Source organism: Enhydra lutris, unplaced genomic scaffold, assembly GCF_002288905.1.
Source record: "Enhydra lutris kenyoni isolate GAN:26980312 unplaced genomic scaffold, ASM228890v2 scaffoldscaffold24, whole genome shotgun sequence".
NCBI lineage: Eukaryota > Metazoa > Chordata > Mammalia > Carnivora > Mustelidae > Enhydra > Enhydra lutris.
The window spans coordinates 27,178,832-27,192,484 of record NW_019154108.1 but is presented as its reverse complement, the minus strand read 5'-3'; the positions used below and the strand labels follow the sequence as shown (position 1 = coordinate 27,192,484).

General features: G+C 48.4%; 1 protein-coding gene across 1 annotated transcript in view; it reads left to right on the top strand.

Moving 5' to 3' along the window:
* The window catches only part of LOC111150918 (tenascin N), a 51,829-nt gene that overhangs the window by 22,808 nt on the left and 15,368 nt on the right, over positions 1 to 13,653 (top strand). Inside the window, exons 9-14 of the mRNA XM_022508606.1 lie at positions 2,617 to 2,880; positions 4,789 to 5,052; positions 5,727 to 5,990; positions 7,123 to 7,386; positions 10,262 to 10,525; positions 12,497 to 12,627. Coding sequence (XP_022364314.1) covers positions 2,617 to 2,880; positions 4,789 to 5,052; positions 5,727 to 5,990; positions 7,123 to 7,386; positions 10,262 to 10,525; positions 12,497 to 12,627 — 1,451 coding nt within the window. The remainder of the gene's footprint in view (positions 1 to 2,616; positions 2,881 to 4,788; positions 5,053 to 5,726; positions 5,991 to 7,122; positions 7,387 to 10,261; positions 10,526 to 12,496; positions 12,628 to 13,653) is intronic.

The following is a 13,653-nucleotide window of genomic DNA, read 5'->3' as shown; positions in this document are numbered from 1 at the left end:
GCTTTGTTTTCCCTCCTTACTGTTGAAACACTTTCTGTGGAGCTTGTTCTCTGTTTCTGCCTTTGGATGAATGTTTTAGGCAAAAATAATAACCATGTTTTATTAGCTAAAAATAAGCAAATACCTGATCACTTTTAGTTCCCATCATGTATCATTTTAGTAATTATCCATACTTCAATTATTTATTTTTTTAATTTTAATTTTTAAAAAATTCTATTTATTTATTTGACAGAGAGAGACACAGTGAGAGAGGGAACACAGCAGAGGGAGTGGGAGAGGGAGAAACTGGCCTCCTGCTAAGCAGGGAGCCCAACGCGGGGCTTGACCCCAGGACCCTGGGATTGTGACCTGAGCCGAAGGCAGACGCTTAATGACTGAGCCACCCAGACGCCCCCCATACTTCATTTAAAGTTAAAGATTCTTCCCACCATCTGCTTGGGCCATTGGCAAGCTAGCTGCCTGCCCTGGGAAGGGGGTGCGCTCAGCTTCTCTTGTATTTCCCTTCTGCTACTTCAGGCCCCCCCTTCCAGCACACTAACTGTGATTTCTGACCTGTGTGTTTGACACAGCTTGGAGAGAGATCAGGGCTCAGGAGGAGGAGAGGTAAGGTGTCTTACTTGACTATGATGGTCACAGCTGCCCCGGGCCTGTCGTGGGTCCTGATGAGTGTTAAAGCTAACGTTTTCCCTCATGGAGCACTTCTGCATGTTCTTTAGCTGCCCTCCTCCACTCCAGTGTTTGGTCCTAGTGATCCTGTCGGCAGATGTGTCTCTCCTGCCAGTTACCTGCTCCCTTTCTTCCACCTGCACGCATGGGGGTGCACTCCAGTGCCTTTCTTGGGGGGTTCACCTTCTCCATCTGCCTGAGCCTCTTGGACAGCTTCTAAAACCATCCCTGATGGGCCCTTCTTTCCTTGGCTCATGTTGGGTCCATGGGGAACATGCATCACCCTTTTCCCATTCACCCGGATGTACCACCCTTTTGCAACAGCTTTCCATCGCTCTGCGCCAGAGCAAACAGCCATTCTCTCTCCTCTTAGATATTTTAGGCCCATGTCAGACACCAGCTCATGGTGTTCCCCAAGTTGTGGGCAGACTTTCTCAACCTGGATGCTACTAAAATTTTTGGCTGGATAATTCTTTGTTGCTGGGGTCCGTCTTGTCCACTGGAGGCTGCCTCTACCCATTAGACACCAGGAGCCTCCCCATCCCAAACTGAACTGTGACCAAGTCAGTCTCAAGACCTTGCCAGTCATTCCTCGTTGAGAATACTTGCTCCAGGACATGCATCACCAGCTCTGTAAGGGATCCCATTGCAAATGGTTATTCGAGGTTTGGGTCTCACCCATGAAGCTCACAGTGTAATTCCACCCAAAGAAATCCACTCTTGAAGTCCCATCTCTTTGGCCTCTCCAACCTCTCTCTCTCCTTTTTTTTTTTTTTTTTTTATGATTTTAATTATTTATTGGCTGGGGTGGGGGTAGTGAGCACAAGCAGGGGGAGCAGCAGACAGAGGGAGAAGCAGGTTCCCTGGTAAGCAAGGAGTCCAGTGTGGGACTCCATCCCAGGACCTCAGGATCATGACCTGTGTCAAAGGGAGATGCTAAACCAATTGAGCCACCCAGGCGTCCCTCCAACTTCTTTTATAGTCTGGAGATGGTTGGTCAGCCAAGGGCCACAAGACTGTTGGTCCTGCCTTGGCTGTGGGCTGTCAGGTTGGAATGTAGATTCTGCTTTTCTTGGGGTCACATCCCAAGCCAGGGTAAGAGAGACCTGCTTGATCATACCACTGCACATCTGTGACAGGACCTAGAAGCAAGGATTTTAGGGAAATGACTTTTGCAATGAACTATTTGGAATGAAGACATGCTGTTACTTTCTTGGTGACTCCATTTTTGAATACCTTCTTGTGTGCATGGTGTGGGGGAGCATAATCTTCTTCATTCATAAACTATCAACAGGGTGAGATCATTAATAATAGCTAATGGTCATTGGGCATCTAGTCTGCACCAAGAACTGTCATAAAGGGCAAATTATTATTACCTCATTTAATACAGCAAGTCTCCAGGATATACATTAACGTTATCTTGCTCTGCCTTTTCTTTTCTATAGACACTAATATTCAATATTTTCAGCCCCCTTTTACATGATACTTTTTGTCTTGGTTTTCAAAGCCACCCAGCAAGATATGTACAATAGTGCAATTGTATTTTATAAATGTAGAGAAGTGAGGTGACTTACCCAGGGTCATGAAACAAATTAGTAATTTATGAAATTAGGTGTACATATGGAACATTAGTGCTCAAAGGAACTTTAAAGTCTATCCAACCTCAACCCCAGATTTATAGATGATAAGGCTGAGGCCCAGCCAGAGGCAGCTGGGATGTGCATGGTCATAGATATTCTGACTCTGGATCTGGTGCTCATTCTACTGTCTTGTGCTGCCTCCTTGAGGATCCCAAGAATCCAACCATGGAAAGAAGGTCAATGTCCATGAAACAACTGAAAACTAACATAGGAAATGGGAAAAACACAAGAACAGTAAACTTCCTCCCTGCAAGGAACATGGTCTCACTCTTTGGTGCTTGTTAATAGTTCACTTTAACTTTCCTTTCAGACATTGACAGCCCAACAAACCTGGTGACTGACCGGGTGACAGAGAACACAGCCACCATTTCCTGGGACCCGGTGCAGGCTGTCATCGACAAGTATATGGTGCTCTACACCTCGGCTGATGGAGACACCAGGGAGGTGTCTGTGGGGAAGGAGCAGAGCAGCACCATCCTGACGGGCCTGAGGCCGGGTGTGGAGTACATGGTCCAGGTGTGGGCTCAGAAGGGGGCTCAGGAGAGCAAGAAGGCTGACACCAAGGCCCTAACAGGTAATGGAGCATTGTTCTTGGAGAATGTAAAGCCTAAGCCTATGGCTGGTCAAGTTTTGTGTTCTTGCTTTGACACCAACAGACTAGATGGTTTATGAAAGGGCAGGATGGTGTCCCTTCATAAGAGACAGCAGACACCATCCTTCTTCTTCCCTTTACACATCATCTCAAACTCAGGAGCTTACCCGTGGCCTCATACTTTGGTCTTAGAAAGAAAGATAAATGGTGATTGGGCCCATCTACTCACCATTCCTCTGATTTGTGTTCAATCATTGAAATGTTTCTACTTGAAAGAGAAAAGATAGGAAGAAACCATATATGTTAAGATCTGTGAGCCTAGTACTTTAGGGAAATGGTTTTTGCTCTGATCTCTTTGGGATAAGGAAGGGTTATTGTTTTCTTAGCAGGTAAATCCTCTCTGGAGGATGGTGTGCTCTGTTCTGGGGATCCTGAGGTTGCACTTACATACTGTGTTCATTTATAATTTGTAAAGCTCTTTCATCTCACTTTGCTCATTTTTAAAGAAGGTTTTATTTATTTATCTTAGAGAGAGAGGTGGCAAGGGAAGGAGCAGAGGGACAGGGAGAGAATCTCAAGTAGACTCCACACTCAGCATGGAGCCTGATGCGGGGCTCCATCTCGTGATCCTGCAGTCAGGACCTGAGCTGAAATAAGGAGTTGGACACTTAGCTGACTGAGCCACTTAGACGCCCCTTCTCATTTTTTTTTAGAGAGTACATTTATTGAGATATAATTTATTTTCCATAAAATGTCATCTTCTAAAGCATAGAATTCAGTGGTTTTTGGTATATTTACAGTTACATGGCTATTACTAGTATCTAATTCAGAAGATTTTCATTACTCTGGAAAGAAATTCCTTGTCCATTAGCAGTCCCACCCCAACTGCCCCCAGCCTAGGAAACTACTACATTCTGTCTATAGAGTTCCTCATTTTGGACATTTCATATAAATGGATCCATACAACCTGTGACTTTTTACGACTGGCTTTATTCACTACATGTAATATTTTCAAGGTTCATCCATGTTGTAGCATGTCACCACTTTATTTTTTTTGCCAAATAAAATTCAACTGGATGGCAGTAACATGTTGTGTTTATCTGTTTGTCACTGATGAGCATTTGGGTCGTTCCTGCTTTTTGGCTGTGGTGAATAAGGATACTATGAGCATTTGCATACAGATTTTTGTGAGGACGTGTTTCAGTTGTAGGAGTGGAATTGCTGGGTCACATGGTGACTCTATATTTAACCTTTTGAGGAATGGCTAAAATGTTTCCAGGATGCTGGCACTATTTTACATACCCACCAGCAACAAAGGATGGTTGTCTTCCTCATTTGCTTGGTCCTCTGAGGCTTTTGGTGAGATGGGTAGCTCAGAGATCAATATCCCCATGTTACAGTTCAGAAACATCCAATACAGAGAAATAAATAATTTTTGAAATTAGCTGATAACTCATGAGTCAGATTTATGGAATATTCATGGAATATTATGGTAACTTAATACCTAGATAGTAAGACCCATATTTTACAAAGAAGGAGTTGAGGTTCAGAGCTAGCTGTCCAGGGCCACAGCTGGTGAATGACAGGGCTGGGCCTAGATCCCTGGTCTGTTGCTTCCGCTCTGGGCTTTTCCTGTCCCTGTGCTCTGCTCTCTGGGCTGGAAGAGAACCTTGCTCTTCTGACTTTGGATCTAGTGCTTATTCTCTTGTCATGTGCTGCCTCCTTGAGGATCCAAGAGTCTAACTACGGAGAGAAGGTCTACCTTCATGAAACAACTGAAAACTTACATAGGAGATGAGAAAAACATAAGAACAGGAAACTACCTCCCTGCAAGGAACATGGTCTTACTCTTTGGTGCTTGTTGATAGTTCACTTTAACTTTCCTTTCAGACATTGACAGCCCAACAAACCTGGTGACTGACCGGGTGACAGAGGACACAGCCACTATCTCCTGGGACCCAGTGCAAGCCATCATTGACCAGTATATGGTGCGCTACATCTCGGCTGATGGCGACACCCGGGAGGTGTCCGTGGGGAAGGAGCAGAGCAGCACCGTCCTGACGGGCCTGAGGCCGGGTGTGGAGTACACGGTCCAGGTGTGGGCCCAGAAGGGGGACCGGGAGAGCAAGAAGGCCGACACCAAGGCCCCAACAGGTAACTAGAGAAAGGTGGTCAATCGCAGTTGAATTTTGAGCCTGTGGATGTGAGTGTGCGTGGTACCAAAGATGTGCTCTGAGATGAGAGACTTTGTAAAGAGAGTCCTAAAGATCAAAAAGGACAGTGAGCTCTCGTGGTGATCTCAGTGCGCCGAGAGCTGGTAGCCATCATTCGGCCTGGTAGTGATGATCTGCTCACGAAGCCACTGAACCCACTGGAAGGGAGAGGCGAAGTTGCATGGTAGCCCTGTGCTCAGCAGACTCAACGGAGATGTTATAGGCCTTGACCACTGCAGGACATGTGATAATGTTTTTAGAGTGACTGGCTCTGAAGTAGCCCTTGAGAAAACGATACGTTGGCTTCCCTGAACATCAGGGCAGACGTTTAATCATGGTTTTGATGCGCCATCATGTTGCTAAGAAGATGTCATTCCTTCCACATTTGGGGGAGTGGAAAGCCAAGAAAATATGTGAAGTTTGCAATGCATAGTCTTCTGAAATTGGGAGCCAGGGGTTACTTTCTCCCTTGACTCCCAGCCGACTCCGGATGGGGATACTGTTCCCTTGTGGGAAGAGAGTCCTAGAAGATGAAAATGACAGTGATGGGCTGTGGGTATCTCTTCCATGGCTTCCAAGCTTAGGCTTTTCCAAATACTTTTTTTTATATTTAAGAAATTGACAGCCCCCAAAACCTGGTGACCGACCGAGTGACAGAGGACACAGCCACCATCTCCTGGGACCCAGTGCGAGCCGTCATTGACAAGTATATGGTGCGCTACACCTCGGCCGATGGCGACACCCGGGAGGTGTCCGTGGGGAAGGAGCAGAGCAGCACCGTCCTGACAGGCCTGAGGCCGGGTGTGGAGTACATGGTCCAGGTGTGGACCCAGAAGGGGGACCGGGAGAGTAAGAAGGCCGACACCAAGGCCCCAACAGGTAATGGAGCATCAAGAATGGAGGACTAAGCCTATGGCTGGTCCAATTTGTTTTCTTGCTTTGACACCAGCAGACTAGATGATTTATGGAGGAGCCGGATTATGGAGGATCGTGTTCCTTCATAAGAGAATGCACACACCCTCCCTCACTTTCCTTTAACTCATTTCCTTACAAGTCAGATCCAAGCGGGAGTTTCAAGCTCCAGTTTTGCCACGATTGGATGGTCTTGCCCCGTGACTCTTTCTCTGAGTGCATGAATATTTCATTGTGCACAGTATAAAGGGTCTCTCATTGTGTTTTAGTGAGAACAGAAGATGAAAATCAAAAGTTAATGATAACATTTGGAAAATTCAACTTTGAGAAATAGACTTTACATCTAGCAGAGCAAGTAGATATGTGTGGTGTGCTTTGGCATGAATGAGTCGTGGTAATTCTGGTTTAAAGGATAAAGGCAACATCTGTGTTCTATTCTGAATCGATTGTGAAAGAACCGTGAGGCCATATTTCTCTAGTGATTTAACCAGCGAACCCGCATTACAAGTGCATCCACAGTATGTAAAGCATATTAAAACTGGTTTTCAATGGGCTGATTCATTTAAGAAGGTATGTTGTACATTTACCTTGTGCTCTGTTCTCTACAAGGCTGTGGGAACCCTGAGCGGAATAGGAGGTGGACCTCTGCCTCTAGGAGTTGACATGTGCCTCTGGCTATTAGAATCATCTTGTATGTAATCAGAGGTCTTTGTTGACATGATTCTAGAAACAAAATTTTTACTGCTTGTGAGCATGGGCTGTGTCTTCTTCCACTGGGCCCTGTGCACTACCTAACACCAGGACTTGTACCTAGTGGGAGTTGGACATTCGCTTACTAAGTAAATAAGGAAATTTGTTTTATTAAATTCTTAGTGGAGGTGATAGTGTAGATCTGTAGATTGTGGCTTACTGTGCTTTCTTCTTGGGGAGTCAAAGTCTGCCTCGGGAGAGGACGTCTCACTGAAGCAGTCAGGGCATAGGTCATGGGGAAATCACAAGACTCAGAAGAGTATCACCCCAAGAAAAATGACCCCGAGGTTCTTTACTATACTATACTGTACTATTAATAGTGCACGTTGATCGGTACTTTTCCTTTTAGACATTGACAGCCCCAAAAACCTGGTGACCCACAAGGTGACAGAGGACACAGCCACCATCTCCTGGGACCCAGTGCGAGCCGTCATCGACAAGTATATGGTGCGCTACACCTCGGCCGATGGCGACACCCGGGAGGTGTCCGTGGGGAAGGAGCAGAGCAGCACCGTCCTGACGGGCCTGAGGCCGGGTGTGGAGTACATGGTCCAGGTGTGGACCCAGAAGGGGGACCGGGAGAGCAAGAAGGCCAACACCACGGCCCTGACAGGTAACAGGAGGGAGGAGAAAAGAGACTCAGGTCCTCACCGCAGGCTGCTCTATTGTTGCCGAATGATGCCACTTCTGCTTTTGGGGTCTGGGACTCAGGGACGGTTTTAGGTAAGTTTGCCATAGAAAACCTCATTCACTTAAAGAAAAATCAAAGTATAGTCACAGACTCTGTACTGAGCAGGCCTGTGAAGGTCTTAAAACTCTTTGCCAAGCCTGTGCTCCTCAAAACTGTGGGTTAGAGAATTGTTCTGTGACAAGCTGTTTTGCATAGGTCCAACTTGATGAATAGTGCGCAGCTTAGAGGAGCAAGTGTGACCTTGGGAGGTTGGAGCTCTGTGTTCATTTCAGGTGTTGACGAGCATCTTCTCATGGCAGGCCTAGGATACAGCGGCCAACAAAACAAGTATTCCTACTCTCTTAAAGTCCAGTGGGAAAGACAGGTGATCACCAAGCAAAGAAACTTATAACCATAAACTATGGTCAGTTCTATGAAAGAGGTGAACATGGTGCAGGTATAAAGAATTACAGGGCAGGCATGCTTCTTAGAAGGGATGGGATGGGTAATAGTTAAGATCCACATAGACAGGAACATCCAAAGAGCATTTGCCTAAACAAGAGAGAAGTTTATTCTTGTGGAATAGTTAGAGGGTAAGTGGGCCAGGCTGGTACGGTGAGTCCATGGCACGGGAGAGCCAGACTCCTCCTGTATTGCCGTTCGTTCATCCATGGGGCGTCACCTCCATCCTCTACTCTCCTCCCCCCATTCCAGCAGTGGAAAGGGAAGGGCAGAACCGGAACATTGCCCACATTCTTCACTTTTCTCCATTCTTGGCCAGATCCAAGTCCCAGCACCAGACCTCCCTCCCGGAAAGGCTGGGGAGTGAAGTCTTCAAGTGGACGGTCATGTGTCCAGCCTCCACTTCTGTTCTGCTGCCCCGTCCAACACAGTAGCCGCTGGCTGCATGGGCCTCCTTACATGTTAACTAATGACAAGTAATTAAATGATTTGCAGAGTTGTACTAGCCACATGTCAAGTGGTCAGTAACCACATCGGTTAATGGCCGCTGAATTGGACAGTGCAGGGTAGTTCCATCATTACACAGAGGTCCATTGGACGGTATGCTCATGGAGGAAGGGGAGAATGGATGGTGGGGAGAACTCACCATTTCTGGCAACGGAAAGGGTGTGTGTGATGGCCCTGAGCTGGAACAGCTAAGATGGTTGTAGAACTGAGAGGGGCTGGTGGGCTGGAGCAGAGAGGGTGAGAGGGGAAGTGGTGTGGGATGAGGGGTGGAGGAGGCGGGGTCACTCACACAGGACCGCACGGTGCCTGCAGGAGGGAGCGTGTCGTATTCATCAGAAGAAGAGCAGCGTGATGTGGCGTTTGTTTAAAAAAGTTTATTCAGTCCACAGTGAGGGGAATCCATGGAGGACAGGACAGGAGTAACATCAGGAAAGTTAGTGAAGAGTCTAGTATAAAATCCGGGCGAGAGGGGACAACAGCCATTGTGAAAGAGGAGAGGGGGCTATCTGGGTATAGATTTTGGAGGCGTAATGCCAGTATTTGTTGATGGATGAGATGTGGTGAGGGAAGAAAGTGAACAGATATGACCCGTATTTCTGGCCTGAGCAACAAGGAAGGCTGGGGCAACATTTTTTGAGGGGAGCCTGAGAGGTAAGTAGGCTCAGGGAGGAATGGGAAGACTTTGAGGTTTAAACTGGAGAAGCTGGTGAGATTCCTTGGTTGAGTGAGTGACTTTCTTATTGACTCCACAAATACCAGTCACGTGTCCGGTACATATGAGGCGCCGTGGTAGAAATGCGGTTGTAGGTGCAAGATGGGGGGTCACGGATCGGGGAGCTGAGGGCATTGGTTGGTGTGCAAAGCCACAGCCATGGTTGAGGTCTCTTAGGGAGAAGTGTAGAGAGGTGGTCATCCAGGTTCTAATGAAGACGACCCAGGAAGGGTCAGACAGTTGGGAGAAAACCAGGGAAGGGTGTGTTCATGGAAGTCAAGAGCCGAGAGTGTTTTAAGACAGAGGGAGTGGATCCGCTCTGTCGGATGCTGCTCAGAAGTCCAGTAAGATGAGAATGGCGAGCGTCCATCAGATTTGGCAGTGGGAAGCTGGGGGTGACGAATCCTAGCGTTCTAGTGGCGTGCTGGGGAAGAGTGCCAGACCTCATTGATCAAGGATCGAACGGGAGAGGAGGAGCGAAGTGAAGGCGAACCTCATTCTCATGAGAAATCTGCCAGTTAACGGGTCAGAGGGGCAGGAGGTCCTAGAGCCTGTGGTCTGGGAACGACGATCGAGGAGAGACCAGGGGTGCTGGCGAGAGCGCGGACGAAAAGGAGAAAAGTCCTTCAGAAGGTGGGAGGCTTCACGAGTCAGAGCAAAGAGGGGCTTGTCGGGGTTTTATCACGGAAAACAGCAGGACCTGGGGCAAGACTTTTCATTTCTCTGGGCCTCCATGCTCCCCTTCGATCAAAGGCAAGGAAGGTTGAAGATCTGATTTCTCAGCTCTGAGAGTCTGTGAAACCGAATAACCAGATCCCATGGAGGTAACGAAGAGGCGGTTTCAACTGCTGTTTGGGCCTCTTCTCTTGTGGCTCAGGAGACTTTTTTTGGTTACTTCTGTGGAAACGAGAGAGACAGGAAATTTCCATACTGATGAACTTGCTGAAGATCTAATTCCTCTCAGTTGTAATATCCAGTGGTTGGTTTCCTTGGAAAATGGAAACTAGGGGCCTTTCACGCCTGTTTTCAATGGAATTGTATCATTATTAAAGATAATTTGAATGGAGGGCTCCTGGCGATGGGGTGGTGGGATGGCCTCCCTCAGGCTCTAAAATTCGGACTTTCCTTTTTAAAAAGAAATTGACAGCCCCCAAAACCTGGTGACCTACCGGGTGACAGAGGACACGGCCACCATCTCCTGGGACCCAGTGCAAGCCGTCATCGACAAGTATATGGTGCGCTACACCTCGGCTGATGGCGACACCCGGGAGGTGTCCGTGGGGAAGGAGCAGAGCACCACCTCCCTGACGGGCCTGAGGCCGGGTATGGAATACATGGTCCAGGTGTGGGCCCAGAAGGGGGCCCGGGAGAGCAAGAAGGCCGACACCACGGCCCTGACAGGTACTGTGAGGACCTGGGGACAAGGAACCGTGTATGTCCATCAGGACAGTCTTCCTCCATACCTGGGGGTGCAGAGGGGAACAGGGGAGGGCAGCGGCTTCACCTGAGGCATTCCTCAGAGGGGTTTCCTCTTCCCCCCTCTGAGGTACTCTGCCGGCCAGACGGCTCTGATTAAGAAGGTGTAGAGGAGACAGTGTGAAAGGCAGCCGGTGCGGCTCTTCCAGGTGCTTGTGCAAACGTAGCCTCCCTCGCATTCCCCTCCACACTGCCCAGCTCCCAGGCTCTCTTCCTGGGCTTTCGAACCCGTTTGGCCTCAGCCCCAGTTTGGAGAAGAGGGAGGCTGGGAAGCCCTTCTCTTTTCATCCCCCTTGCTGGGACCTGGGAAGCTCACTGGGCCCTCCCTGACGTCCTTGGGCCTCTGGGGACGGTCTGGGCAAGGCCTGGCCGTCCCCCCTTTGGCGGGGTACATCGTGTGTGGCCACTGGAGTTAGAGGGTGTCTTGAATTTCTTTATCAGTTACAATTAGCAGGGGTTTTTAAATAAAAGAAAGTAAAGTATACTGATGGTAAAAATTTTCAAACTAAAGTGTATAGAAAGAAAAACTCCCTAATGCCCAGTGCGGGTCTCTAGGGGTAATTAGTCGCTTTCTCCCTCTCTCTCTCTCTGTCTGTCTCCCTTGTCTCCCTTGTCCCTTTCTTCCTCTGTTCCTTCATTATCTTCTCTTCCTTTCACTCTTGCCATTTTTAAAGGCAACAATATCACCATCTTTCTGCTTCAGAGAAACATGGAAATAACCAAGGCAGAGCTCTCAAGCCTGGGTGGGCAGTCAGAGCAGTAACAGAGGCCAGCTTAAGATATTTAAATAGTTAAGGTTTTTGCTTTAATTTCTCAATGCAGGAAACTCAGTTTTGCAGGAGATGGAAAGAATAAAATCCGTACCAGATGTTATGCTCTAGAAAGTCAGACCAAGCTGATGTTACTGAAACTCAAAATTTGTCAAAACATCCTAATTCAAAACAACAGCTGCCTGATTTCTATTAAAATATCGCAATTCCGTTCTCAGCTGAAATGCTACTGGGGAGAAAATAGCCTGGAGACGTCTTTTTTGGGAACCTCTAAATTAAAATCATCTTCTGTGATGATTTTTCAAAATGGAAATTTTCATTCAGTATCTTATTTGGTTAAAAAAAAAATGAGCCATCTGACCAATTAATATGGTGTTGACTGGAATTTTTGCTGAGCCTGAGTTTCCCTGGTCCACAGGGCGCAGGCACGCATCCCCGTGTTCAGAGGCAGAGGAAAAAGCTCTGCTTTCCCTCCTCCTCTTCTTCCCTTTCCTTCTCTCTCTCCTTCACGCCCTGCTTCCCCAGGCTTTCTGTACAGGGTGAGGCATCTAAGGCCGCACATTTAGTTAGGCAGGAGACAGAACTTTGTATTTCTGTGCTATGTGGTCAGAATCTCAGCAAATTTAGGGTCGCACTCAGGTAGTTTCCCAGTGCCGGGCCCAGGGAGGCGGGCGTCGAGGGGTTTGGTCATCTTTCCAGGTAGGTGTTTGCTGAGTTTGCCCAGTTTCTGCACGCAGGGCCTTCTCAGATCTGCACTCTCTCGGCTTCCCGTGCCACGTTGGGAGCCCTGCAGTCACTGAGAACCCGTCCGCTCACCTAGATTGCTCCCACCTGCCACTCTTGGAGAGTCTGCGGTTTGGGGAGGGGGAGGCACGGGAGCACGGATTCACTCTGTCTGCTACCCACCTAACCCCGACTTTCGTAATCCGCTTGTCCTCGGTGGGTGTGTGCTTTTGGAGATGGAGGCCACAAGGGGCTGGTGGCAAGGAAGAGCAGAGACGACTCCCTACTGGAAGGGAGGAAAAGAAACGGGAGAAGTAGGGAGAAATAGGTCAACACATCAAACACTGTCTTGCCCTAGTTGTAATAATACTTAGTAAGCATAATTCCTTGGCTTTATGTACAGACATCGACCCTCCCAGAAACCTTCGTCCGTCGGCGGTCACCCAGTCTGGAGGGGTGCTGACCTGGACAGCCCCCTCTGCTCAGATCGATGGCTACATTCTCACCTACCAGTTCCCAGATGGCACCGTTAAGGTACTGGAAACTTCCCATTTCTTCTCTGGGTGCCCATGTGCCCCAACCGTATGCAGCCCCTGACTTGGTCCACCAGCTTGATTGCTAGGGTCATGGCGATGGTAACGAGTTGAGAAACGAGTTGGTCCTCAGTGATCCTCTGCTGTGGGAAGGAAAGGTGCTAGCCCTGGTTATTTGTCGACATCCTACGTGTGGCCTCATTTCACAGGATTCCCGTGTGTGTGCCTGCCCCTAGCCGACGGTTGCATATTCACGGGCCACACGTCTGTCCCATGGTATTGCGTTTATTACTGGTCTTTCCCAATTCACGTTAGCCCCATGAGCACAGGGACTTTTTGTCCATGTCATCTGTCACTGTATCTACAGTGCTTGGAACCAGGCACACAAGAGGCACTCAGTAAATGTTTATTGAAAGAATCGATTAACTCTGATTTCAAGAGTAATACCTCCCACCTGGAATCTGAAGACCAGCAAATTTGGGAGCTTGTTCTGATGCAAGATTTTTCATCTTTCTTCTCGGCAAGAAAGACGGGAGGAAGGGGAAAAGGAAAGGCACATGGATTTATTCATGACCTCAGTGATGACTTACGGCAGCCCTTCAGGGAAAGTTAGTCCCGTGTTCATAGAGGAAGTCAGATCGGTTCAGAAGGAAGAATTGAAAGGCCAACTATGCCCCCGCCTCCCAGATATCAGCGGTCACTTTTACTCCCCTTATTAGCTTGTCAGCCCAGTATCGCCAGCCTCAGTGGCTGTAGTCGGCATCCCAGCATGCATCTGGAGGCTGAGGTTCCCAGGAGACCTGGGGGGTGCTCCCCCAGGGGCAGGACCTGGTGTTCGCTCTCAGCTCGTGCTCCCGTGAATCTCCATGGCACCACCCTCCAGGGAAGCTGATGGGACCCACCGGGACTCTGGGAGCCACGAAGCCCTCAAAGAAACCCAACACTGTCCTCTCAGAGAACTCCTGTCATTAGCCCCAGGGAATGCTGTTGACACCTCGGGCACCGGGGATGACACACTGACTGTCTC